The sequence below is a fragment of the Mucor mucedo genome, assembly GCF_025094135.1.
Source record: "Mucor mucedo strain NRRL 3635 chromosome Unknown EV154scaffold_213, whole genome shotgun sequence".
NCBI lineage: Eukaryota > Fungi > Mucoromycota > Mucoromycetes > Mucorales > Mucoraceae > Mucor > Mucor mucedo.
Window position 1 is genome coordinate 20504 of NW_026252497.1, and position 24260 is coordinate 44763.

Consider the following 24260-nt stretch of genomic DNA (forward strand, 5'->3'; position numbering starts at 1 on the left):
GAATTATAAAGAAAGGATTTACCATTGTTTGCATGAATAAAGTGAAAAGGCGTCACATATTTAAGCCACCGACCTATCGAATTACACCTATTTTTTTTTTTTTTTTCTGAGTGTGTTTTATTTTATTCATTTTTATATAATTTTCTAAAACATGGCCAAGATTGTATTTAACGAAGACGAGGATATTGTTGTCCCCGAGTCCACCAAGAAGGTGGTTGATGAAGATATTTTTGACGCATCGTCCTCTGATGATGAGGCTCCCGAAGCCATTTCTACTTCCAAGGCCAAAGATTCTGTCCTGTCTAAAGCTGTTGCGGCCAAGGAAGCCAAAGCAAAGTAAGCATTAAGCTTGTGTGTGTGTTTTTTTAGGCACGTGTATTCACCCATTATTATTGATAGAGTGGCTGCCGAGGAAAAAGAAAAGCGTCGATTAAGAGATCAACTTTTAAAGGAACAAAAGGAAGGCAGTAAAAGACAAGCTAAGCTCATTGAAAAGAAGACAAAAAAGGAACAGTCCGAAAAGGAGTTTTTGGCTAGAGAAGAAAAGCGAAAGTCAGCACAAGCAGCAAAGGAAGAAGCAGATGAAGAGGAAGAAGAAACAAATTTGTTACCTGATGATTTATTAGCGCAAGCTTTAAAGGAAGAGGAGGAAGAATCTAGAAAACGAAAGCATGTGACGACGGAAGAATTTGAAAAGATGATTGCTGAGCAAGAGGCACAAGAAAACAAAAAAGCCAAAAAGAGAAAGACCCATCGCGATGGAAGAACTGTGGGAGAATATACCGTTAAAGTCATCAACAATAGACCCAAGTTACAAAAGACAGACAAGCAATTGGCCTATAAGAGACTCGGTCATTTGCATAGAAACAAGGTGCCCAGAAAGGAAGCCGTGGTGAATATCAGTAGTGGTAGAGATGGTGCTGCATTGGTATTCAACCGTAAAAAATAGAACTCTTTTTCTTTTTGGCTTGTATGTACATATTTTTTTATATAAATAAATAGAATGCAGGGTCATACATTTAAATAATATATATTTCCCTCTTTTTTTCTTTTTTATTTATTTCTTCTTTCCTTCTTTTAATATATCATTATGGGGTTATTTTCTGAGGAAAGCAAAACATCAATTACACTGTATATTGGTAAACAATTGATCCACTATCCTCTATTCTAATAACTAACAAGGACTGGGTAGAGAATTTGTCTAATTACGAAGAGATTGAATGGTACCAATTCGAACAATTAACAGAATCAGTCTCTATGCAACCTGCTGGTGCAAGAGAAGCTATTGAAGCTGTCCGAAAGAAGCTTAAGCATGGCACCACACAACAGAAGCTACGCGTGCTAGAGGTTATTGGGACTTTTTTTTTTTATTCATTCACCTGGTGTAACTCATTTTTTTTTTTTTTGCATAATCACAACAGGTTTTGAAGCTGCTGATGGAAAACTCAAATGGAAGGTTTCACAGTATGGGATACAAAAAATGACGAGTTTTTTATTTCTCTTTCTACATTATAAAACTCATACATTTTTATTACCAGGAGAATTAATTAGCAATGAGAAAATGAAGGAGAGATTTGAAATGATTATCGAGTCTCCCACAGAAGATATGAACGTAAGAAAAACCATTGTTTCATTATTGGGTATTTGGGCCACCAAATTCAAAGGTGAACAAGGCATGCAAATATTATATCGTTTGCATGAGCGTGGGAGAGCGTTACTTCAGGGTCAATCCAGCCAGGTAATAATAACACACATGCTTTACTCTTATTTTATTTTTACCAGCTAATATACACTGTAGCGCGGCTCTCCCCTGGTTGCTGCTACTTCACCAGCGGATAGATATCCTGGATTAATCGCATCACCCGACAGAAGAGTACCGCCACCCAATGTACGTCATCCACCTACAAACTATCATCAAGACCAACCTTATACGGACATACCACCACCCAATGATATCGGGCCTCGTCGACAGAGTAATGGCAGCAGCACATTTGATTTCGAAAAGGCCAAGCCTAAAATCATGCAAGAGGTAGCACTTGCCACCCAATCCGCCAACAATCTAGTCAACGCACTTCGTTTAATCAACACCAACAAGGACGGCTGGGAGCTGGACATGAGGCGAGATCGTACGATTGCACAGATGCATGGACGTTGTGAAGAAGAAAAGAAGAAGATTGTGCGTTATGCCAGATTGGTAGAAGATGAAGAGTGGATTGGGACTTTACTTTCGGCCAATGAGGATTTATTAAAGGCTTTGGATATGTATGATATTATGCTGACAGGTCAAATACCCGTGGATTTTCCTACGTCACCTTATCGTGCTAACAATGAACCTTTGGCTTTACCATCAAGAGCTGGCGATGCAGATTTATTGATGTTGTCTTCGCATAGTGGAGATACGCATTTGCCGAGAGATGAAAATGGGGATATCCTCGAAGATCCGTTTGCTGATCCAATATAAAATGGATAGTTACCCCAAAAAAATGTAAATAAAATTATGCAAGAGGTTTTAATTCATAGTGCAATTGTTTAATATCAATGTTTGATGCATGAGATAATTAGAATACAAAACATGTATATATACAAGTCCGCACGTTCTTTAAGAAAGATATCGGAGCATTACCCTCACGTAAAATGTATCTCTTTTATGTATGAAATGCCCTACGTATGACTATATCTGATGTAGACAGGATACTACATACATGACAAGGAGGGGTATGATTAAATGGTTTTTATATACGGATTTATCAGAGGCCTAATGACTTTAGAACATTGATGATAGTAGATGCCCTTAGTCCTGACAAGACATGCAATACCATCCGGTCCGAACAAGATTGTTTTGTGCGGGAATTAGCCACTGGGCAAAAAAAACTCTCCAACAGTTACACTGCAGATACGATTTGAGGAATTCCGGTGTGTGTGAGTGTGTATAGAACGCCCAATTGAGGGAGTACCAGGAATTAATTATCAAGGAATGATACAGTTCATTGTAACCAGCAATTGAAATTCCCCCACTCCCCTTAATACGTTTTATGTAAATTTATTTTTATCTTTTTTTTATTTTAACCTTTTTTCTTTCCTTTATCTCCATTTCCCTGTCATGGTAAGAGAATTACCTCCCTTGAAAATTGTTTATGCCACCAACTGGTTTGGAGCACCCAAGTTTTGTAAGTTGAGAATTTCGATCATGGCCACCACCCAAAGAATAGTATAACTTCTAACTCGCCATGGGCCCCATTCACAACTACAGCACAAGATGAAGAGGTAGGTCGTAACTGTCCTATACCTGAGGGGTATTACTTCAACCTGACAGAACACAAATCATGGTGTACCTTAACAAGTGACGCAAAAGAAAGAAGTGAAGCAGCAGGCTTAATTCTGCATGCCCCTGACACTGTATTAAATGATTTACCACCACGTAAGTTTTTTTTTTTTTTCTTGTGCAATTCCCCTTCATAGTCACACACACATGTATACTTATTTTGTTGTGGGGCTTGTATAGACGTCGAAAACCAGCCCTGGATTTTGGAATCGATGGAAGCACCCTTTTCATCACCTTTTAGAGCTGATGAACCATTGATGAAGGACTTTGATTACCTCGCTTCGTATAATTTTAAATCCAGCTTTTTATTTTCTTATTTCTCGCCCAGCGTCATGGATGTCGTGAACAGACCGTTGCCAAAAGATTTCATCAGCACAAAGAAAAAGGGCGCTCCAATTTTATGGATCGCTAGGAATTGTAGAGCTGTCAATGGGAGAGAAGCCTATATTGCCAAGTTAAGAGAATACGTCAACATTGACAGTTACGGTGGTTGTTTGAACAATAAGGATTTCCCAGTGGATAAATCCAGAATGGAATTATTGGCAGAATATAAATTTTACTTGGCTGCAGAAAATTCCAACTGCGATAATTACGGTAACCAAACTTCCCAAATTTCCCTTGGCGCCCTTTTTTTTTTTTTTCTATATATTCTAATGGTATTACCAAAACAGTGACGGAGAAATTGTCAGATACGATATCTATGTCTGCTGTACCCATTGTAGATGGACCTCCTTCTTATGAAGGTTATGTTCCTTCAGACAGATCCATCATTCATATGGACGCCTATCCTGATCCCCGAGATTTAGCAGACTATATCAACTATCTGGATCGAAATGACACAGCCTACTTGGAATACTTGTCCTTTCGTCGCGACGCAATCAATATCCCAGCCAAAGAAAGATTAGATCCAGCCTTTATCAGTAATTGGAGTGACACCATAGAATATACCAAAACATCCAGTTACTGCTCCATATGCCGTGGTATGATACCATGGTGGAAAGCCAAACAGGATGGAGAGTCCTACCATGAGCCGAATAAAGATGTCTTTCGCGTGGATGATTCATGTACGGACGCTGGAAAATGGAATTATATCACACAGGGACCACCGTATATACCCAGCTGGATACCACGCGCGCGAGATGAATTTACCAGGCCTGATTTTTATGCCCTTATAAGTAATAATGGATCGACGTTAGCTAATACTACCACCATAGAGGAGGTGGTCAACGATAAAGGGGATGCGGTTATGATTGCAAATGGTTCGTTTATTTTATTATATATTGTATTTATCTTGGTGTTGTTACGGATATCGAAAAAATCTCAAACGAAGAATAATAACGTAGTTGATCCGTTACTATAAAAAAGTTTTTTTTTTCTTTTCTTCTAACATCGACTTAATTTTTTCTATTATCATTATTATTATTGTCATATCTTTAAAGCGATAGTAATGGGGATACCAGAACAGGGGAAAAACAAACATCCAGTAGCTGCTAATCACGTAAGCAGCATATTGTCGATTTTCTATTCCCCTTTGAAGATCCTTCACTAAATGTGTCTTCAATGCGGCTATTATAATGATATATATATGACTCTTAAAGGCAAAAGAGTTTACCAGAGGAGCATCTTGCTTCTTCTTTTTTTTTCATTGTAGTTATGCACATACAGAGACTTTGTAAAGTAATGACTCTAGCCGTCTTATGATTTTTAGCCAACCATAACATTTTGTTGATAAATCTTCCTGATAGAAAATAAGATGCAATTTATATCTAAACTTTTTTTTTTTTTTTGTAGTTGAAAACCCACATGTATGATTTTGTTGGGCTTTGCATTATTTTATTTCTCGATCTTGTACTCATTTGAGACCTGTAGCTCTTTATAAAAAATAATCTTTTTAATTTGAGGATTCTTGAATTGAAGCTTATTGTAACACATAAAATCTGTTGACCATTTGGGCAGTAAGGTACATAAAAACAAAGGTGATTGTAAAATACATACACCTTGTTGCATCTTGTGGTTTTTAGACTTATCCAGTGTTTCGCAACCAGAATTCAGGATATCTTCAAACAATTGATACGGTTTTTGGACCAGACATCAACAGGGATAAATCAAAAAATAAATCACAAGCAGACACATATAAGCGACACCATTAAGAGTATAATGCTAATCACCTTGTTATTAATCCCAAAAATATTTTCATTATTACTAACTACTAGTTACATGAAGTGAAGGCAATTACATCAAGGTTGAAAAGAGTTTTTTTTTAAAAAAAACAGAAAGTTCACGCTAATAAACGATGACTCGAATGAGTTGTGGATATGAAATAGGATTTTATTAAAGCCGTGATATACTAAATATAGGCGAGTGTCAATGGTTCAATAATATTTAGATAACTGTAGTAAGGAGAATAAATATAGTCATCAACACTGATTAGACACCCTTTTGATAATTTGATAGATATACTATTGCTCATCTGTTCACATTCTAACACCAAAGTTTTGACCAAAATACCCGTATCATTCTTGCAGCTTATATAATAACTTGAATCAGTGGTGCCTGAGAACAGCAAAGTATATTTCTCCGGAACAGTACCTATTGAAGTACCTAATTGAAGAACTTTTAATCTTGGGTCCGATTCTAAAATGGAGGTGTGTTTTATTAGTTAGAACAAAAGAAGAATTATGATGATGATAATCAACTAACCTCTTGCCGGATCACGATATCCAGTGGTTTTAATGATTAAACCCTTTTTTGAAATTGGCTTCCCTTTTTGAATAAATACGAGATAGCTACCATCTCCTTCTATGATATTTTTTACAACCCCTTTACTGTTTATTCGAACGAATCGATCAGACTTGATTGACAAAAATGATTCAAGGCGTACCGCAAATGTTTCGCTTGAGACTTGGCATAACGTTCCAGTGACAAACCTTTCTAACAAGTATGGCTTTTTTCTCTGCACAAACAGCTCCAGTAATTGGAAAATAGAATCTCTTAATATATATGCCTTTGTATCTTTTTCTTTCAAGTGTATGCCATCATCCATCGCCTTTTGCATTATCATGGTGTATACGGTGTGGATCTTGGAACCATAAGTCAGATTAAACGGATCTCCAAACACAAAAATATAATTCGGTACATAGTTTCCAAATAACATCTTGTTTGTTAAAGAAGCCACTATATCTGTTGCCATGATTTCTACCACTGGCACAAGACATACTTCAATAATGTCACGAAGAAAAATGGTGATATTGCAAGCACATTTGCTGTTCATGTTCATCTGTATTTTAGAATTCATGTCCAAATTTACCCTGTTTTGTTCCAACTGATAAAAAAAAAGTGGTTAATAAACTTTGACGTCAGTTGCATATCAGCCTACCAATTTAACAAGGCATGGTTTTAAATTTGGATATATATTGCTATATGTTTCAAATGTTTCAAAATTATATCGTTTATCTTGCTTATTCCTGTGCGCGGAGCAATATTTAACTTGGCAATTATTGGCTTGTATGCTCTTCATGACATTTTTACAAAGTGTATCATATACATCCTCGATATGTAGCACTTCATCCTGAATAATAATCGAAGCTGCATCGTCTCCGGTTGAAGATAGTTTCACAGTTTGGTGCAAACTGAGCTGAATGTGGTTTGAAAATATTTGCGCAACAACAAAGCATGATTTCAACCTAAAATTCAAACCTAATAGCCTTTGTTGAATAGCTGGTAGAATTTCTTCTCCACGAGTACATGTTTTTAATTTTCGAAGCGTGTCATCTTGTTGAAGTATACCGCCGGCATAAAACAACTTTTCCAAATTTTTTTTGGAGCCGAAAACAGTATCCAAGAGATTCTTATCAATCGAGACGCCATACCAAAGATGATTGCCTCGCCATTTTCTCCCTAATTTATTTGCTAATTTTTCACTCAACCGCTTGTTGAGACAGTGCAGATAGGTGATCATAAAAAAGTAGATGTAACCTGGATGACAGGTAGTGAATGACTCGCTCTTCGCATCACGAAATTTATCCTTCGATGCAAAAAAATCGTCCATGTCAAGGTTTTTCGTAAGTTGCTTAAATAGGTTTGGATTGGATGAAACAAATAATTTTCTTATTTCCTTTTGACTATTTTGACTTGTTTTTATCCTGTCAATGTTACCCAAAGTAAGTTTCATTTGCTTTTTTCGGAAAAGTCGATCAAATAAATTCGTTGTCGTGTCCGTTATTATCATACTCTGTATGTTGTAAGTTGAGTATAATTTAAGATAGTCGTCAAAAGTCTTTTCTAAAAGTAACTTCATTCTAAAACGCCACAATTAGAATTGTCAATTGAAAAAGTGACTTCTTGAACTAGTTTTACCTATTTGTTATATGGAGTATTGGTCTGTGATATAAATGTGATTGCGTCGTGATAAAACTAGTCAATGGTTGCATATTGCTATATTATGCAATGCAACAAAATTTAGTTCATATTTGGCTATAAATAATAAATTTTACCATCTATCATTGTTACCATTCAATATTTTGCGTCTGCTTAATTTGTCTATCTTTGTCTAGGTATGTAAAAATAGTCTTGATTTGTGTTGGTGATATATCTGTTTTAGTTTTTTAAAAAAAAAATATAGGTCAATATACGCAGTAAAATAATTAAAATGGGAGTCAGTTTTACCGATATTGACGAAACTAATAGGCTTTAAACAATTTTTGGATTGTTCAGTTGCATTCTCCATAGGTAGTATAACTGGGTTTCTGCGCATACTAAATTCTTTCATTTGGTTTGTTACAAGCTGCATATTGGCAACGTCTTGCGAATTGTATTCAAGTGCCTTGATTGTTTCGAACGATTTGTGTTGCTCTTCGCTGAAACTTTTCGACCACTTTTCAATTAACGCGGGAAACTGTACTGAATTAACATTGCTGTTATCTTCTATTGTGTGAAAGATGAGCATCGACTTGGTTTTGATATTGCTCGTGCCCTCAAGAAATTTACGCATTTCGCTTTTAAAGACCTTTTCGGCAGAAATAGACGAAGCATCAAGTATATCTTTTAAAGTGAGCAATCGAATAGCACGGATTTCCTCTTTTTTAAACCTGTCGAATTTATCATCTTTTAAATATTTAAACGGCTGGCGGGATAGATATCTATTTAACGGTGGATAAAACTAGTACATAAAAACTGGTTAAAAACAATTTTTTCTTTCCAATTTCATTTGCCCTCCCCCCCCCCCTCCCCTAACTCTTACTATACGTTCCCAATTTTTCAATCCTTTATTGAAAAGTTCCAGCAGTGTGCCGATCAATTCTGATGATAAAGTAGTATTACAATGCTTTTCCAAACATGTTATCAATGACGATCGGTGTCTTTCTAATCCATAAGATATTTCAATAGAACCTTGTTTCAATATTTGTGGGACCCATTTTCTTCCTGTTGCTGATGTGAAAGCAGGATATTGAGCTGATATCAAGTATATATCCAAGGAGTATGTTCTTCGGTCATTTAGTGTACATAAAATGTATTGCTTTCCATGCTTTATTTTCAAAAGATCATCGGCACCGGAATATATCTGCATACTTTCAAATAATGACTCTAACTTTGAAAAAAACAACAATCTTCCTTGGCCATTATTTTCATGCATACAACCAGCTTTTACAAATAGAGGCTGGATCAATTCTTTTCTTATCTTATACTCCCAATTTGCAGGGATTATAAATGCGTAATAAAAATCCATATTTGTAGCATTCAACTCTTGCTGCCATTCCTGTAGTATGGTTTGTAACACCGTGATGGCTCCCTGAAAAAGACCCGCATTTTTCGCCGTGGGATGGATAGATAGTTGCTCAAATTTTGAATCATTGGTAGCAAGCTTGTCAAAAATGTTACGTATATGAATAACCCCTTTTCGGTGTCTTTTTAAACCCCGGTTTTCAGTAACCAAGCGACTTTTAGCAATAACGGTTCCGGTGTTAGTTTGATATAAAATTGAGGTACTGTTTGTTTTGTGAATTCTTTTTTTTTTAAAAAAAAATAACCAAAAAACCAATCTCTGTCAACAAAAAAAAAAAGCATATTCTGTTGTTTTACTGTTGAACTAACCTTTCAAGCAGATGTGAAGATCTATTAAGGACACTAATGCTAGACACAATGGTGTCATATTCCAAATCTATACGAGGTAAGCAACGTCGTGAAATAAAAAAAATATGTCGCTTACCCATAATAAGACAATATTTATGTTGAGAATAGTCATAGAGTTCTTCCATTTTCTTTCTTCTATCACAGGATGTTGTAAGCGGCGAAAGCAAAATTATGAAGAAGCTTTACGAGAAAACGGTGTTTCACTTGGCCAGTTTATTTTGTGACACAAGAACTTCATGTAACCATGAACTCGATACAGGATAAATTATCCATTTAACCTTACTAAGACTTCTTAACTACACATTGAAGCGAAAGACATGTCTTTGCCAGCGGCAATTTAATCAATTAAAGGAACAAAACGATAAAATCCCCAATTATTGGAAGAAGAAACATAAATGAACAACAGATAAAAAGAAAGGCATCGTTTGCATAATGTTTTTTTCTTTAACTACCACTTTATTTGTGGCAAAATATTATTGACAGACGAGATAAATCTTACCAAAAATCCTTGTATCCACTGGGAATCTGCGTAATACTTTCCCTCAGTTGTAGTTAATTACTTCGCTCAATACTTTTCCTCTTACCATAAATTATCATCCTGTTCTTTTAAAGTGTCAAGACATCATTTGCAGCATATTGTCCTACTTCCAAATATATTTATGATTAGAGACGCACTATAACTTCCTCTTTGGGTATGGGATCTAACATTTTTAAGATTTATTCCACAACATCCTTCGTTTTTTTCGCCTCCTTCACTCCGGCAACATTATCATCACATCTCCTAAATAATCCACTAAGCATTTTACGATAAACATTCCTAAAAATCCCTGAAACAACATCAATCTTCTTTCTATCATTCATGTTTTGTACAGGTGATTCAAAACAGGATATTCCACTTGATTTCTAATTGTTTAAATTCAATTGTGATTTGTGCTACAGTTGGCAGTCTTAGGTAGCTTCTCCAAGATGAAAAACTTTTTCGTTCAAGACAAAAGTTTAAAATTCTTATAAGTGTGTTACATATCTTCTTAATTCAATGTCAAGTAATACAAACCTACATTCACAATCGCAATTTTCTGGCCATGTGTGCTCGGGTTATTCACATTTTTATTCCAGGTCATTAAAAAAAAAAAAATGGGAAAAAGGGCATAGATTGCTACTGAGACTTATTGACTTTTATATTTTCATTTAAAAGCTCTTTTTCCAATGGGTTTAGGAGCAATGCTGTCAGTCTCAATATATACAAGGTAAACTTTACAATTAAAAGTATAAATAGTTAACAAAAAAGAGGCCGTGATGTATGATATTTACGATCGTATGTCTGTAAAAAACATGATATAGGACAGTGATTTGGAACTTTGCAGATCATGAATGACCTGAGCTTTTCTTTTTATATCTAAGCTAATCCAGGTTGATTGAAGCTAATCCAAGTTAATCAGTGTACCACCAGTTCATCTTCGTGAGCTCATCCTGACTAGCTCGCAAGCTTGACTTGGGGGCTTCAAGCTAATCAAGCTTAATCAAAGCTAATTCAGGTTAATCCAAGATAATCCAGATTAATTAAAGCTAATCAAAGCTGATTTAAACTAATCAGCTCACCTCCAGGAGTTTGGGTTAGCTCGGATTAGCTTGAAGGTTTTTTGGTGAACTGTGTGAAGGTGAGCTCGATCAGCTAAGGTCGAAGTTGATTCAAGCCAATAAAAGTGTACAGGTATGTTTTTTTTAAAAAAAAAAAGGTGCGCTAGAGGTAGTGTAGCTCGCTTTTAGTGGTTTTTTGAATAAATGCAACCAGTATGTAGCCGAATACACATAGCATATGCGAGTAAGCCCAAATTGTCTGAACTTTTAAGGAGTGCCGGACTGATCTGGTCCGGGGCGGGGCGGGTGTGTGTCATCTGAGTGTGTGTGTCCTTTTTTTTTTTTTTTTATTCTTTTTTTTTCTCTTCCTGTGTTTAAATAATCGAACATGAACCAAAGCGAGCCAAGTGCACTTTTACTTTCGAGGCAGTTAAAAGGCAAGCATTTCTTGTTGGTTGGGTGGTTATAAATGAGTTTTTGAGTGTCTCATTGAGAAGGACCTTTTTTTTTGTTCTAATTATAGAATTAAAAAAAGTAAATCCTGTTGTTTATTTGTAATCTAATACTTGGTTTTTAAATCTAGATCTCCAAAAGAATCCTGTAGAAGGGTTTTCAGCAGGTCTTGTAGAGGATGATATTTATGAGGTATTAAAATATTTTTTCTTTTTAAAAAAAAAAGAAAAACCCACCTTATCATTTGTTTTGCTCAGCTATTTTTTTATTATTATTATTACGTTGAATAGTGGGAGATTCTTGTTATTGGATCTCAAGACACATTATAGTAAGTTTGACAGGTTACAGCTTATAAAGCAAAAAAAAAAAAAGCAAACCTTAATTTTGACAACGTGTTTTTTATAGTGAGGGTGGTTTCTTTAAAGCACATTTATCATTTCCAAAAGTATAAAAAACATTGATAATCAACATGAAGTGTATTTGTTACTGAAAAAAAAAAAAAAAAAAAAAAAAGTCGTATCCTATAGAACCACCAACCATGATTTTTGAGACTGAAATGTATCACCCCAACGGTAACAAAAAAAAAATTCAGGCACCAAAAAAAAAAAATTAATTTTTGCTGACTTTTCTTTTTTTTTTTAGTGTACCCAGATGGTACAGTGTGTATTTCAATTCTTGTAAGTGTTTTATAGTTTTTTTAATATATCACAAGCAACTCATCATCTCTAAAAGCATCCCCCTGGAGATGATAAATATGGTTATGAACAGGCCAGTGAACGTTGGTCTCCTGTACACACCGTAGAGACCATTTTATTATCTGTTATATCCATGTTATCTAGTCCCAATGATGAATCACCTGCCAATATAGAAGCCGCTGTAAGTATTGATTTTCTATTTTGTACATCACTACGGTTCTTAAACACATTTGACTTTTTTTTTTTTTCTAGAAAGAATACCGTGATAATTATCCTCAATTTAAAAAGAAGGTGTTTCGTTTAGTGAGACAATCTGCTGAAATGATGTAAAAATTTCCTCCTTTAATAACAATAAAAACTCAAACGTCACGCCATGCAAAAAAAAAAAAAAAAAAAAAACGCACGCACCTACCTAATTGTCATATAAAAATATATCAAACTCCGTTATATTTATCCTCGATTTTTTTATTTTTTTTCCTGTACGCGTTTTTTTTAAAAAAAGTATCACTCTTTTACCCCCTCTCTTCATTATCTGTTTATTTTTATTTTGTATAAAAAAAAAGAAGCATATATGGTAGCCGATAATCCTGAAGAAACTAGGTACAAAAGAAAGAAAACAAAAAGAGAGAATGTTTAGAGACACTATGTTTTTAAAAAAAAAAGTTTTATTTTTTTTTTCTCATCTAAAACAGGGATAGTTATGCATCTGAATACAACAATACAGTCAAAGTGGAAGAATACCGACCATTAAATGTTAAAGATGCACTGTCGTATCTTGACAAAGTCAAAGCGAAATTCTCTTCGCAGACACAAGTTTATAATCAGTTTTTGGATATAATGAAGGATTTCAAAAGTCAAATGTAAGGAGAGACCATGGCATTAGAACATGTTAAGCAAAAAAAAAAAGAAAGACTTACCTATTTGAACATTAGGATTGATACACCAGGTGTCATTGAACGTGTCTCCACTTTATTTCGAGGTCACCCAGCTTTAATTTCGGGCTTCAATACTTTTTTACCTCCAGGTTACCGTATCGAGTGTAGCGTGGATGAACAATCCCGAAATATTATAAAAGTAACCACACCTTCAGGTACCACCTGTATCAACGATAGTGGAAACCTCGACTTGTTGAAGCGACCGGAGGAAGACGATGCTAATAATATAGAGCAGCAACAGCAACAGCAACAAAAGAAGAAAAAGGAGAAGGCACCCGTGGAATTCAACCATGCCATCACCTACGTCAATAAGATCAAGAACCGTTTCTCCAGTCAACCTGACACATACAAAAAGTTTCTAGAGATTTTACAGACCTATCAAAAGGACCAGAAACCAATTGGTGAGGTGTATACCCAAGTTCAAGCTTTATTCAATGGTTCAGAAGAGCTCCTCGATGAATTTAAACAGTTTTTACCAGAACCTAAAGGAAGAAAGAAGCGTCTGGGTATACCCACCCTTAGTATCTCCAAGGTAAACTTACTTTACACCTAATTTTTTTTTATTAAAAAAAAAGAGAGAGAGAAAGAGAAAAAGAAGAAGAAAAACATTGTCTAAAACTCCCTCACCCAACAGAGAACAAAGCATCACCACAAAACAGATCTTCAAACTTCCAATGTCAGAACTCACGCGGACGATCTCTCACGACCTACCTTTTCCGCTGAAGAAGCCGAATTCTTTGAAAAGGTCAAGACCTACATTGGAAACAAGGCTACTTACAATGCCTTTCTCAAGGTTCTCAATTTATTCAGTCAACAAATTGTGGACCAAAATATTCTCGTCAGTCGTGTCGAGAGTTTTATTGGTGGAAGTAAAGAGTTATTTGACTGGTTCAAGACATTAGTAGGCTATGATGGGTCCGATGAGATGATTGAAAATGTGCCACTTACATCCTCCTCCTCCAATGCACACCCACAACAACAACAAATCACCACCAACACTTTATTAGCGAATAGCGGACAGGATGCTTGTGGACCTAGTTATCGTCATACACCCAAAGAATGGCAAAATCGAACATGTTCAGGTCGAGATGCATTATGTTGGGACGTATTAAATGACACGTACCTATCTCATCCTACATGGGCCAGTGAAGATACAGGGTTTGTAGCCGCCAAGAAGAACCAATACGAGGAAGCCTTACATCGCGTTGAAGAAGAAAGGTACGATTATGATTTAAACATTGAAGCCAATTTAAATACCATTGCATTACTGGAACCGATCGCCAAAAAGATCAGTATCATGACAACGGAGGAAAAATCAAATTTTCGTCTTTCCCCCAGTTTGGGTAGCCCCTCACGTACCATCTATCAACGTATCCTTAAAAAAATTTATGGTACCGAAAAGGGATTGGAGATCATTCGTCTTTTACATCAAAACCCAGCACAGACGGTACCCATCGTTCTAAAAAGACTAAAGCAAAAGGACGATGAATGGAAACGAGCTCAACGTGAATGGAACAAGATTTGGCGTGAAGTAGAAGCCAAGAATTATTGGAAATCATTGGATTATCAGGGTATTACTTTTAAAATGACCGATCGCAAAGCCATGACGACACGTGCCTTGGTATCCGAAGCAGAAAGAAAAAGAGCGTCCGATCATTTGGATACGGTGATGATGGATTATCCGTTTGACGACAACGACACAACGACAACGACGACGACGACTGCAAGCACAAGAGCACAACAACAATTTCATTTTGAGTTGAAGGATTTGGCCGTTTTTAAGGATGTCTCGAGACTGGTTTATTTCTTTTTGGAGAGACAACCCGTGTATAATTTAGAGGATTGTGAATCCATGCGTATGTTTATGAATACCATGATTCCCATGTTCTTTGATGTTGAGGATGTACAGCCTTCCACCATTGAAACCACAGGTGACATCATCATCATGGAAGAGGTCGTGGAAGGGGATGAAGATGATAAATCAATACAATCGGTGGATTCCGTAGATACACCTAAAAAGACCACGAGAACAAGTAGAAGACCCAGACGAGGTCAATTACAAACTGATGAGGATGGTTTATTAAAAGATGTCTTGACACGTAATATGAATAAAAAAGTACGTGGTCATTCTTCCTCTGACGATGAAGACGAAGATGACGAGGACGAAGATGATGACGATGAGGATGAAGAAGATGAAGATGAAGGGGAAGATGAAGATCATGAAGAATCCGTCTCTAGAAATCCACAAGAAGAAGAAGAGGAAAGTGATGAAGAGGAAGAGGATGATGAAGAAGAGGATGATGAAGAAGTCGTAGGACCTCACCGTCGTCGTCGTCGTCGTCGTCAAAGAGGAAGAAGAGGATATAATCAACAGCGTAACAACAATCGTCGTGTGAATAAACCAAAGCGATCTGATAGTGTACAAGAATCAATAAAGAAGAAGTCGACACCATCCTCATCCTCACCCAAGATTGCTACTGTGGCTTCCTTGATTGAAAATAAAAAGGAAGTTTCAGTTGAACCAGAGGAGAATCAAAAGACATACAACTTTTTTGGTGACAATGGGTTTTATTGCTTCTTTCGATTGTATCAAATGTTGTATGATCGACTTTGTAAGATGAAGGCGTTAGACAACGAATTTCGAAAGCATCCCGAGAAATCGAAAAAGGCATCACAGGAAGCACAAGAATTGGGTATCACACCACGTCGATTTAAAGCACTCAAAATGGATACCAAACGAGGTTATTATCATTTACTCTTGGCCTTGATTGATAAGCTATTTGAAGGAGATATTGAACAACAGACATTTGAAGAATGTGTTCGTTATATTTTTGGTACAGATGCTTACATCATGTTCACCATTGACAAGTTGGTGTTGTCTCTGGTGCGCCATTTACACATCATTATTGCAGATACACAATCTCAAGAATTATTTGATTTGTTTACAAACGAACATAAGGCAGAGACAGTGGATCAAGGGGATCTGACTACCTATCGAACCCGTGTGGCAGGCTTAATTGAAGGGGGGGAAAATACATACCATATCACATTTAAATTGAAAAGTCGATCACTGGGTATTCGATTACTAGACAACAACCATCATCATCATACGACGACACAAAGCGAGGAAGGATGTGGTGGATATGATGAATATGTATCTAATTATATTGATTGGGCTAATGAAACAAAGGGTATCAATCAAGCGTTACTGACCCCAAGGTTTTTAAAGAGAAATTTAATGTTAGAAAAGAGAAGAAAGGAAGAGATTCAGGTTCGATCGGGTATGCAATACAAGATTTGTCGTGATACTTATCACATGTTTTATATTATTGGTACGGAAGATGCCTTTGTTCGTCAATGTGCTAAACCCAGTACTTTCATACCATCATCCACATCATCTCATTGGTTGGATAAGTATTGGCATGATCCTCAAGAGAAAGTCCGTGCAGAACAACAAGCTTTATCCTTACTCCAATAAATAATAAATATGATACACACACACTTTTTTTTTTCTAATTATTCTAATACATTTATTTACAAAATTCCCCACATATCCTCCACAGCACAAGTGATCTTTCCACAAGCAACGGATGCAGATAAAGAGTAATCGGATATACTGATCTTTTCATCCACATAGGAATCGGCAAAGTCATCGTTACCATGAGCCATAGAACCAACAGCTACCACAATATTTCTATCCTTGGGGATCGTAGGCATATATTCAGATAATCGAACAGTTGGTGCATCCCAAGACAAAGCTGTTTTTTTTTAAAAAAAAAAAAAAAAAAAATTGTTGTTAAATATTTTTGCATGAATTTTTCTTTTTTTTTTCAATTTTTACCAATCTTGTAACTGTTACTGGGCAAATATTTCTCTACGGGATTTTCAATGATACGCAATAATTTCTCGTTACCATTGACAGCACGAATACTTAATTTATGAAGTAATTGAACCATTAAACCAGCGAAACGTTTAAACGTTCTGGGAATACGGATATGAGGGTTGACTTCAATCAGCACGTTCTTGTGGGTATGAATGTACACCTGTAAGCGACCAGCCTTATTTAAAGGACTATCTAAAAGAGTTAAGAGGCACTAAATACAGAAAAGAGAAAAAAAACCGTTTGAGTCTATTCTGGCTATTCCACTTCACTATCTTTCTTACCTGATGGGTAATATCAGGACGAGCTTCATAGGTCTCACGATTATTCTTTTTAAGAATATGTAAATGATCATCCACATTGAGTAATTGGTAATGTCCTTCCTTGTTTTTACCAATCTTTAAAGTTTCCAAAGTCGCTTGTTCCAAAATCACAATTAAACGTTGTGCGTTTTCCTTTTCAATGGTGGTTTTAGGTACTTTGGGTGCTTGTGGTACCATAAATACATCCACATCACGAGTTGTACCCACTCGAATACGTTTAGGTTCTGATTCAATGGCTTCTTGTGGACGTTTTTCAGCAGACATTGTGTTTGTATATATATATAATTAAAAAAAAAAAAAAAAACTCTTTTTGTGCTAACTTTTTTTTTTTTTTTTAAAAAAAATCCATTGACACTTTTATAAGCCACTTCAAAAAAAGCAGTCGATTTTTGTTTTTTGTTTTTTTCCTGCATAAAAACGTGCTACCGCCCTCATTTTGATGTGATTATGCCATCATGCAGTTTTATATTTTTTTCGTTTGAGTAAGAACATACTATTTTTTCTTTCTTTCTTATATAAACACCTGTCTCAATAATACGTGCTACAATTGGGCGTCCTATAGATGACGTTTTTATATACAAAAGAAAATAGAAAAAATTGTCATTCCCTGTGTGTTTTAAACACGGGGGGATGGATAAAATCCTTCTTCCCCCAATGAAAACTTTTTTTTTTAATTTAATATAAACTTTCATCACCACCTCCAATAGCCTTATTCATCATTTCCAAAGCCTTTCTAAATTCTTGCATCACAATCTTATTCGTATCAAAACCATACGAATCAAAAAACTGTCTCCACCATCGATACCACTGACTAATTTCATCATAATTCACTTGTTCGATATCCAAATGAAGCCATTGATCTAACACAGCATGCCATTTTGTAAAGAATTCATGCTGCAATAATTGTCCAAACACCGTCTCGGATATCAAATCCTTCCATGCCAAGCACCACATCATGACTTCCATGTGTTGTTGATCTCGTGGGTTCACCTCAAATTCGTTTCGCAGGACCAACGTCAATTTGGGTAGAATCGATTTCAGCACAAATCCTTCAAATTGATCCGGTGTCCATACATCTTTCCAGGGTGATATAATATGAAGTGCAGATTCATCCGATGGGTGCCATTGTCGTAAAACAACAGAGAGTTTGTGTCGGATGGTCGTAAAGAGTTCGGATAGTCGCCATGCACGTAATGTGGGGAACCAGGGATGAACCCAGGTATGGATCATGACAGGGTCCGTACGTGGGTTCCAGTCCGTTACGGCTCGATGAATCTTGGGTAAGATGAGTTGTTGAATGATGTTTTCGTATATAAATCGAGGTAAAACTGGCTCCCATTCTTCCATCAGTTGAATCATTGGGTCGGGTTCATAGATATCCCAGCCGTTACTATCGCAAATATATATTGTTAAGTCGAGTCGTTCTTTCTCTCTTTCACACACACACACACTCACACACACACAGACACACACACACACAGACACACACACACACAGACACACACACATACATATACATACACGCAAAAAAAAAACTTACTTTATCGCACTTCGCACTTTGGAAAGCCAGATTGTGTTCATCATGGTCTCAAATGGGGTACAAACGAGTTTCACTTGAGTCTTGGACCTTGATGACCAAGAGGCAGTTTCTTCAGTTTCGTTGGTAGTTAATAATCGTTTCCAACGCTTGACATCGTGTAAACCCCAAGTGGGGTCTTGTAAAACCTGCCATGTCATACTACTGTATTTCCAAACGGGAGCCCAAACCGAGATCACCAGTGTATCAATCTCCAATTCTTTAATATCTGTTGAAAAATCGCGTTCCAAGAGATCGAATTGTTCACCGAATAAAGCTGTGATATCACCCTTTTGAAAGGCGCCCGTGGCTAACCCCACTTGGCTTGATTTCTCTAATTGACGCGCGATTTCCTTTAACTCTTCCAATCGTCTTAATTGACCTTGTTCCTTATCCAAAAATTGTTTGATGGTGGATAATTCATCTTGCATGGATTGCATACGAAAGGCAGTGGATTTTTTCTCGCGTGAAAGGTTTTCGAGATCATGTCGAGCGAGATCAACGATGAGACGTAAGTTATGCCTTAATTCCGGTAATCGTGTCGTGACTTCCATCAAAGTGGGTGAATCTGTTCTCTTGATATCTGCCATGGATATTTCTCGAATCGTGGGACCTGTCATATCAATGATTTTCTGTTGTTGTTGTGGATGCTCTTGGGTGGAGGGTATCCCATCTTTTTCGGTATCTGCAATAATTTCTGCTGCAGTCTTATAGACTGTCTTGGGCTTCCTGGATTTTCGATTGTGCAATGATGTCGTCATGCCCGGTTCTTTGGTCTTTTTCCATGCATTGCGTCGTTTGGGTGTCTCCTCCACTTCTTCTTCCGATGAAATTTCACCTTTACGTAATTTGTCTTCGTATTTGGCTTGTTCAGTTCGTTCATCAAAACCCCTAAAACTAAGACCCATACGAGCAGGACGAAGTTTGGTCTCAACAGGATTGACAATACCTGCACCATCTGCTCCTAAACCTTTACCTTTCCAACCCATCTTTTCCAACATCTTTTGACCAAATCCTTTCGAGTGAGCATTAAATTTACCAAATCCAGGCCCTGGTGGGGGTGCCGCCGCTGCACTGGTGACAGGTTTTTTAAGACGTGATTTGGGTTGGGTTTCTTCACTTGGTATAGGTGTGGTGGGAGTTTCTTTCTTTTGTGGTGTAGCGGGTTGAAAAGAAGGTCCTAATCCACTCATACCAAGTCCTCCTCTTTGTGGCCTATCGTCCTCGTCACTACTCTCGTCGTCATTTCGGTGATGTCGTTTACGTTGTCCAAGTCCTGCAAACCCTGCCATTTCCGCTTCAAGGTCGTCTTCTGTAATATCAAAGTTGATTCGACCTGACTCCTCATCAGAAGAGTCATCCCCATCGTCCATGTAATCCTTACGTCTACCCATCTTTTTTTCGTGTGTTGTACTTTATGCTGTTTTTTTTTTTTGGAGGAAAGGGGCTGCTTTTGTAGGCGAATGTAAAAGGCCTAAAATAGAATAAATAAACACTGAATAAAAAGAACAAAACACCTCCCCCTCTCTCTCTCTCCCAACTGCGGTTTTATGGGGGAAAATAAAAAAAATAAAAAAAACCTAGTGCGGGACGTGACTGTCCCCAAAATGAAACTCTTTTTTGTTTCGCATTATTTTGTTCAAAAAAAGAAGACAGTTTACATATAGAAGGAACTTTTTTTTTTTTCTGACTAGTGCGGAATGATATCACACATAAGCATGGTTTTTCTTTATTACAAGTCAATTAAAGGAGCATCATCCACAGGTGGTTTCTGTTGTTGTTGTTGTTGTTGTTGTTGTTGATGTTGCTGCTGTTGTTGTGGTTGGTGTTGATATTGTTGTTGTTGTTCTTGTGGAGGTTGTTGGTAATGAGGTGGAGCCGAGTAGTAATGGCTCATATCTTGATTATTAGCAGCATAATAAGGGTCATTGGGAGGAGGGTAATAAGGATCTTGAGGTGGAGCACTTGTCTGATAGTAATGATCTCCACCACTACTGCCAGTGGGATTCGTATGAACGGTACCACCAACAGCAGTAGGGGGAGGTGGATACATGGTATGTTGAGGTTGATGATACAAGGGTTGTTGTTGATACTGTTGTTCAGGTATATAAGCACTACTATTTACACTCGAGATTCTTTCTTCCAAGAGACGATCATAGGCTTTCACTGCCATATTCAATTTCTCATGCATTTCAATAAATGTGTTACGTTTACGAATAATTTCATCCAAGTTAGCAACTAATTTAGGTTGCAAAGAACCGATTTGTGTGTACAATTGATTGATCTGTCTATCATTGGAGATATCCCCACCCGAAGCATAGACACGATCCATCAATGTCGAGAATAACAAGATATTTTCCATTTCAACAGGTGTTAATTCATTCTTGTTGACAGCAGCAGAAGCAATGGGAGGTCGGGCATGATCTCCATGTTTGGATATTTCAATGTCTCGTAAAGAAGCTTCAATGGCTGCAGCTAAATCCGCATCATCCTCTTCCACCGTAGCCGCAGCAGCAGCAGCAGGGATGGGGGCAACTGTCTTGGGTTGAGGTGCCACATAACCATTACTATACCCGGTTTTTTGTTGCTCCGCTTCCTTTAATGAAAGTTCGATTGCTTTTTTGATATCATCGTCAAATTCTTCTCCAGACCCTGCGGCAGCAGAAGTAGCAACTGAGTTACTGCTGGCGGCGGTGGCGGTGGTAGTAGATGTCGTAGTTTTGGGAAGGGGGACAGGAGGAGTGGTACCTGATACTTTTTCCAATTTTAACTTGATGTAACAACCATCACATACTCGTACCGGTTCATGAATGCCCAGTTGAGGTAAAGGTACAGTCTTTGCTGAACATATATTACAAAATGTACCTCCACATTTACGACAATGATGTTTTCGGTTGGTTAAAGTGAAGGCTGTACGACATCTATCACATACATCTGAATCAGACCATTCAGGAGCCTTTTTTACAGAAAAAAGGGAGAGAGTTAGATGTTTACGTTCCATGACGTGATCATTTTTTTTTTAAAACAAAAAAAAAAGTATGCTCTTACAGCTGAAGTTTCTAACAAGATACCATCGATATTTTCATTGACAGGAGGAAATGGGATTCCTTCGGCTTTGAGTAGACTATAGGTATCGTACATGTAACTAATAACGGGCTTGTTTTTACTGGCTAAACCCCATGTTTGAATAACCGAAGTGAGTTTGTTCTTTACATCAGGATTGCATCCATTCTAAAATTACATGTGTGTGTGTATAAGTTGGACTTGAAATGAAAAAACAAATGGAGTTAGGTTTTTTTTTTTTTTTTTTGCTTACAGGTGACTTCAAGATGGAAACGAGCTCATCCATGAACTCTCTCGATGCAATTTCTCTAACAAATATATCACCACCGTTTTTAACACAAGTGTCTACAAGCTAAGGGGATAACATATGAGTTTTTTTTTTTTCTAAAAAAAAAAAAAGTGCTTGGCACCCCCTCATAAGATAAACTTACAGAAAGTGTGGCTAATTGAACATTGGGGTTTTTGTGTGCTAAGCGACGTTTGAATGAATGCATGGCATCCTTGGCATTGATTTTTTTGCTACGGATTTGGTCGCTAATATCTAAATTTAAGACAAGGTCTTCTTGACCTCCAGGTAATAATTCAGAAGTTGCTTTTTCTTTTATAACAAGACGGGTGAGTTTTCAGAGCTTGTTAACAAAAAAAAAAGTGGGAATCGACTTCTTACCAACAACTTCATCAAAAGGACTTTGACCCCACCAAGACATGTTTTTATAAGGTTATGTTTATAAAGAAAAAAAAAGAAAAAAGAAAAAAGAAGAATTTATGAGATGACAAAAAGAGAACTTGTGTTGCACAGTGCTCACGTAAAAAATGCCCTTCCCCCCCCCCCATACTGATTTGTAAGCCCGCAAAAAAACTTGAATCTCCGGGCTGACAAGCAACTGAGCCCTTTCTTTTTTTAAAACCTTGATTCATGGCTCGATTTCAAGTATACATAATGAAAAAAGCACAGTCTATTTGATATGTGGATGATTTACTCAAAAAATTTTTGTCTAAAAGAAAAAATCAGAGTGCTCTTAGTTTTTTTTTTTTTTTATGCTTTTATTCCATGTACAACCATTATAGAAAATTACTGTTTTTTTTTACAAAAATAAAACTTGTATGCTGACCACAACAAAACGTGCATATCTATCTTATCGCTTGTTTTTTTTGAAAAAAGATAAGTGCATATCTTGATAAATATGAACATGTATATTTTATCAATGCTATAGTCGTCATAATGCGATTGACAGATAGATGCTTACATTTTTTTATCAGTGTTTAGTTCTACAAAAAAAAAAAAACTTTCGGTCGTGCGCGGGAGATATCAAATGTTAGACTATAAACAAAATAAATGAAAAATGCTGAGAAACTAATTATAAATTATATAAATAAAAATCAAGGTTTTAGTCAAGATAAAACTGATGTAGTAGAAATATAGGGTAACTTTTGGGCGAGCCATTCGAATCGACTTGTTCTGTCAAAGTTGGTTTTATGTGAATAACATCTTTGAGCAAAGAAGGTATCACTGATTCCAAAAAAAGAAAAAATCGATCACCAAGAGCAGTGTCTGTATAGAAAAGTTCTTGCATTTTTAAAAGCTGTTAAGGCACTAATAATAGTTCTTAACGATAAGGCAGATGTAGGTTATTAACAATAATGTTAATAATAAAGTATGTATGAAAGTGCGCACCAGACTAGAAGTAGTGAACTTAAGAAATCTTATAATTTAAAGTTTAAGATTAAAAAGATAATCAGCAATGATTTTAAGAGGGCGTAAGCAGTATGAATATAAAGTAATTGCCAAGATTAAAAGGAAAACAATTATGTTATTATAAACAGTATCTTATGTACAGTTTGATAATGAAGAGATTCAAGTCGAGTGTGAAATATGAACTTTGATTTAAATTTTATATGATAAGTAAAGACTTAAGATAAACAAAAATTATAAAAGTTGAGGGAAACACAAAGGAGTCTACAAGTTATTAGAAAACCAGATTTTAGTCAAGATAAAACTGGGCTTATTTATAGGAAATATTCTATCATGTTGTTACACATGCAAAAAAAGGATTACACAAATAAACAAATAGACAAAACAGAATATTTGTGGGGAGAGCTCAAAAATGCCAAAAAAGAAATAGTTTATTAAAATGATAAAACGCTTGTGCTGACAAAATTGGATGATAGCGTATTTGCAGCGAGCGCCGGTAAAGACAAAACAGATTATTGCATTTGATAATCAGACTAACGAACACAAAAGGCATGCTAATGTTAAGCTTACCTTTTAAACGGCCTTCAACGTTCTTATACATTGTATAACTAAA

At 36.4% G+C, this 24260-nt stretch overlaps 9 protein-coding genes across 9 annotated transcripts; 5 read left to right on the forward strand and 4 right to left on the reverse strand.

The window, feature by feature from the left end:
* Window positions 1-90: 90 nt before the first annotated feature.
* EV154DRAFT_530635 (uncharacterized protein) lies at window positions 91-1011 on the forward strand. Its single transcript, XM_051603766.1, has 2 exons — window positions 91-336; window positions 400-1011. Exons 1-2 carry the CDS (start codon window positions 152-154, stop codon window positions 947-949), a joined length of 735 nt encoding a protein of 244 aa, XP_051450956.1. The 5' UTR covers window positions 91-151; the 3' UTR covers window positions 950-1011.
* EV154DRAFT_530637 (uncharacterized protein) lies at window positions 996-2506 on the forward strand. The gene is made up of 5 exons (XM_051603767.1): window positions 996-1139; window positions 1193-1347; window positions 1422-1464; window positions 1539-1738; window positions 1799-2506. The coding sequence occupies exons 1-5, from the start codon at window positions 1091-1093 to the stop codon at window positions 2459-2461; spliced, it is 1110 nt and encodes a 369-aa protein (XP_051450957.1). The 5' UTR covers window positions 996-1090; the 3' UTR covers window positions 2462-2506.
* Window positions 2507-3654: 1148 nt separating this feature from the next.
* EV154DRAFT_431944 (uncharacterized protein) lies at window positions 3655-4682 on the forward strand (the record flags this gene model as incomplete). Its single annotated transcript, XM_051596644.1, has 2 exons — window positions 3655-3916; window positions 3994-4682. The coding sequence occupies 2 exons, from the start codon at window positions 3655-3657 to the stop codon at window positions 4680-4682; spliced, it is 951 nt and encodes a 316-aa protein (XP_051450958.1).
* A 977-nt stretch (window positions 4683-5659) lies between these two features.
* Window positions 5660-9625, reverse strand: EV154DRAFT_556732 (uncharacterized protein). The gene is made up of 9 exons (XM_051605373.1): window positions 9528-9625; window positions 9413-9479; window positions 8562-9324; window positions 7988-8480; window positions 7832-7913; window positions 7679-7756; window positions 6699-7620; window positions 6023-6644; window positions 5660-5956 (listed from the first exon to the last, which is right to left on the reverse strand). Exons 1-9 carry the CDS (start codon window positions 9574-9576, stop codon window positions 5670-5672), a joined length of 3363 nt encoding a protein of 1120 aa, XP_051450959.1. The 5' UTR covers window positions 9577-9625; the 3' UTR covers window positions 5660-5669.
* A 1780-nt stretch (window positions 9626-11405) lies between these two features.
* On the forward strand, window positions 11406-12660 carry EV154DRAFT_530646 (ubiquitin-conjugating enzyme/RWD-like protein). Its single transcript, XM_051603768.1, has 8 exons — window positions 11406-11466; window positions 11613-11674; window positions 11773-11810; window positions 11888-11927; window positions 11997-12054; window positions 12125-12159; window positions 12215-12358; window positions 12430-12660. Exons 1-8 carry the CDS (start codon window positions 11418-11420, stop codon window positions 12505-12507), a joined length of 504 nt encoding a protein of 167 aa, XP_051450960.1. The 5' UTR covers window positions 11406-11417; the 3' UTR covers window positions 12508-12660.
* A 1-nt stretch (window position 12661) lies between these two features.
* EV154DRAFT_453384 (uncharacterized protein) lies at window positions 12662-16622 on the forward strand. The gene is made up of 6 exons (XM_051597285.1): window positions 12662-12777; window positions 12870-13037; window positions 13110-13644; window positions 13747-14759; window positions 14847-15420; window positions 15619-16622. The coding sequence occupies exons 1-6, from the start codon at window positions 12749-12751 to the stop codon at window positions 16588-16590; spliced, it is 3291 nt and encodes a 1096-aa protein (XP_051450961.1). The 5' UTR covers window positions 12662-12748; the 3' UTR covers window positions 16591-16622.
* Window positions 16615-17617, reverse strand: EV154DRAFT_530651 (Alpha/beta knot methyltransferase). Its single transcript, XM_051603769.1, has 3 exons — window positions 17277-17617; window positions 16954-17206; window positions 16615-16870 (listed from the first exon to the last, which is right to left on the reverse strand). The coding sequence occupies exons 1-3, from the start codon at window positions 17577-17579 to the stop codon at window positions 16647-16649; spliced, it is 780 nt and encodes a 259-aa protein (XP_051450962.1). The 5' UTR covers window positions 17580-17617; the 3' UTR covers window positions 16615-16646.
* A 150-nt stretch (window positions 17618-17767) lies between these two features.
* Window positions 17768-20453, reverse strand: EV154DRAFT_453391 (GC-rich sequence DNA-binding factor-like protein-domain-containing protein). The gene is made up of 2 exons (XM_051597286.1): window positions 18856-20453; window positions 17768-18705 (listed from the first exon to the last, which is right to left on the reverse strand). The coding sequence occupies exons 1-2, from the start codon at window positions 20283-20285 to the stop codon at window positions 17991-17993; spliced, it is 2145 nt and encodes a 714-aa protein (XP_051450963.1). The 5' UTR covers window positions 20286-20453; the 3' UTR covers window positions 17768-17990.
* Window positions 20454-20663: 210 nt separating this feature from the next.
* Window positions 20664-22683, reverse strand: EV154DRAFT_453393 (uncharacterized protein; the record flags this gene model as incomplete). The annotated part of the gene is made up of 5 exons (XM_051597287.1): window positions 22622-22683; window positions 22386-22552; window positions 22208-22306; window positions 21940-22122; window positions 20664-21847 (listed from the first exon to the last, which is right to left on the reverse strand). Coding segments are annotated over exons 1-5 (1671 nt in total), but the record flags the coding sequence as incomplete, so codon positions are not given.
* Between the last annotated feature and the right edge of the window lie 1577 nt (window positions 22684-24260).

What these genes read in the sequence shown, in the direction of transcription:
- EV154DRAFT_530635 (XM_051603766.1), top strand. Translation starts at nt 152, where the DNA reads ATGGCCAAGATTGTATTTAACGAAGACGAGGATATTGTTGTCCCCGAG. An exon ending in GCCAAGGAAGCCAAAGCAAA is followed by an intron (nt 337 to 399) that starts GTAAGCATTAAG and finishes TATTATTGATAG; the next exon opens with AGTGGCTGCCGAGGAAAAAG.
- EV154DRAFT_530637 (XM_051603767.1), top strand. Translation starts at nt 1,091, where the DNA reads ATGGGGTTATTTTCTGAGGAAAGCAAAACATCAATTACACTGTATATT. An exon ending in AGAAGCTACGCGTGCTAGAG is followed by an intron (nt 1,348 to 1,421) that starts GTTATTGGGACT and finishes TAATCACAACAG; the next exon opens with GTTTTGAAGCTGCTGATGGA. An exon ending in TTCAGGGTCAATCCAGCCAG is followed by an intron (nt 1,739 to 1,798) that starts GTAATAATAACA and finishes TATACACTGTAG; the next exon opens with CGCGGCTCTCCCCTGGTTGC.
- EV154DRAFT_556732 (XM_051605373.1), bottom strand. Translation starts at nt 9,576, where the DNA reads ATGGAAGAACTCTATGACTATTCTCAACATAAATATTGTCTTATTATG. An exon ending in TCTTCACATCTGCTTGAAAG is followed by an intron (nt 9,325 to 9,412) that starts GTTAGTTCAACA and finishes TAAAAAAAAAAG; the next exon opens with AATTCACAAAACAAACAGTA. An exon ending in CAGACGCAAAATATTGAATG is followed by an intron (nt 7,757 to 7,831) that starts GTAACAATGATA and finishes TGCATAATATAG; the next exon opens with CAATATGCAACCATTGACTA.
- EV154DRAFT_530646 (XM_051603768.1), top strand. Translation starts at nt 11,418, where the DNA reads ATGAACCAAAGCGAGCCAAGTGCACTTTTACTTTCGAGGCAGTTAAAA. An exon ending in TGAAATGTATCACCCCAACG is followed by an intron (nt 12,055 to 12,124) that starts GTAACAAAAAAA and finishes TTTTTTTTTTAG; the next exon opens with TGTACCCAGATGGTACAGTG. An exon ending in CAGTGTGTATTTCAATTCTT is followed by an intron (nt 12,160 to 12,214) that starts GTAAGTGTTTTA and finishes CATCTCTAAAAG; the next exon opens with CATCCCCCTGGAGATGATAA.
- EV154DRAFT_453384 (XM_051597285.1), top strand. Translation starts at nt 12,749, where the DNA reads ATGGTAGCCGATAATCCTGAAGAAACTAG. An exon ending in GATAATCCTGAAGAAACTAG is followed by an intron (nt 12,778 to 12,869) that starts GTACAAAAGAAA and finishes CATCTAAAACAG; the next exon opens with GGATAGTTATGCATCTGAAT. An exon ending in GAAGCAGAAAGAAAAAGAGC is followed by an intron (nt 14,760 to 14,846) that starts GTCCGATCATTT and finishes TGCAAGCACAAG; the next exon opens with AGCACAACAACAATTTCATT.
- EV154DRAFT_530651 (XM_051603769.1), bottom strand. Translation starts at nt 17,579, where the DNA reads ATGTCTGCTGAAAAACGTCCACAAGAAGCCATTGAATCAGAACCTAAA. An exon ending in GTCCTGATATTACCCATCAG is followed by an intron (nt 17,207 to 17,276) that starts GTAAGAAAGATA and finishes TTCTGTATTTAG; the next exon opens with TGCCTCTTAACTCTTTTAGA. An exon ending in CAGTAACAGTTACAAGATTG is followed by an intron (nt 16,871 to 16,953) that starts GTAAAAATTGAA and finishes AAAAAAAAACAG; the next exon opens with CTTTGTCTTGGGATGCACCA.
- EV154DRAFT_453391 (XM_051597286.1), bottom strand. Translation starts at nt 20,285, where the DNA reads ATGGGTAGACGTAAGGATTACATGGACGATGGGGATGACTCTTCTGAT. An exon ending in AAAGTGCGAAGTGCGATAAA is followed by an intron (nt 18,706 to 18,855) that starts GTAAGTTTTTTT and finishes TATTTGCGATAG; the next exon opens with TAACGGCTGGGATATCTATG.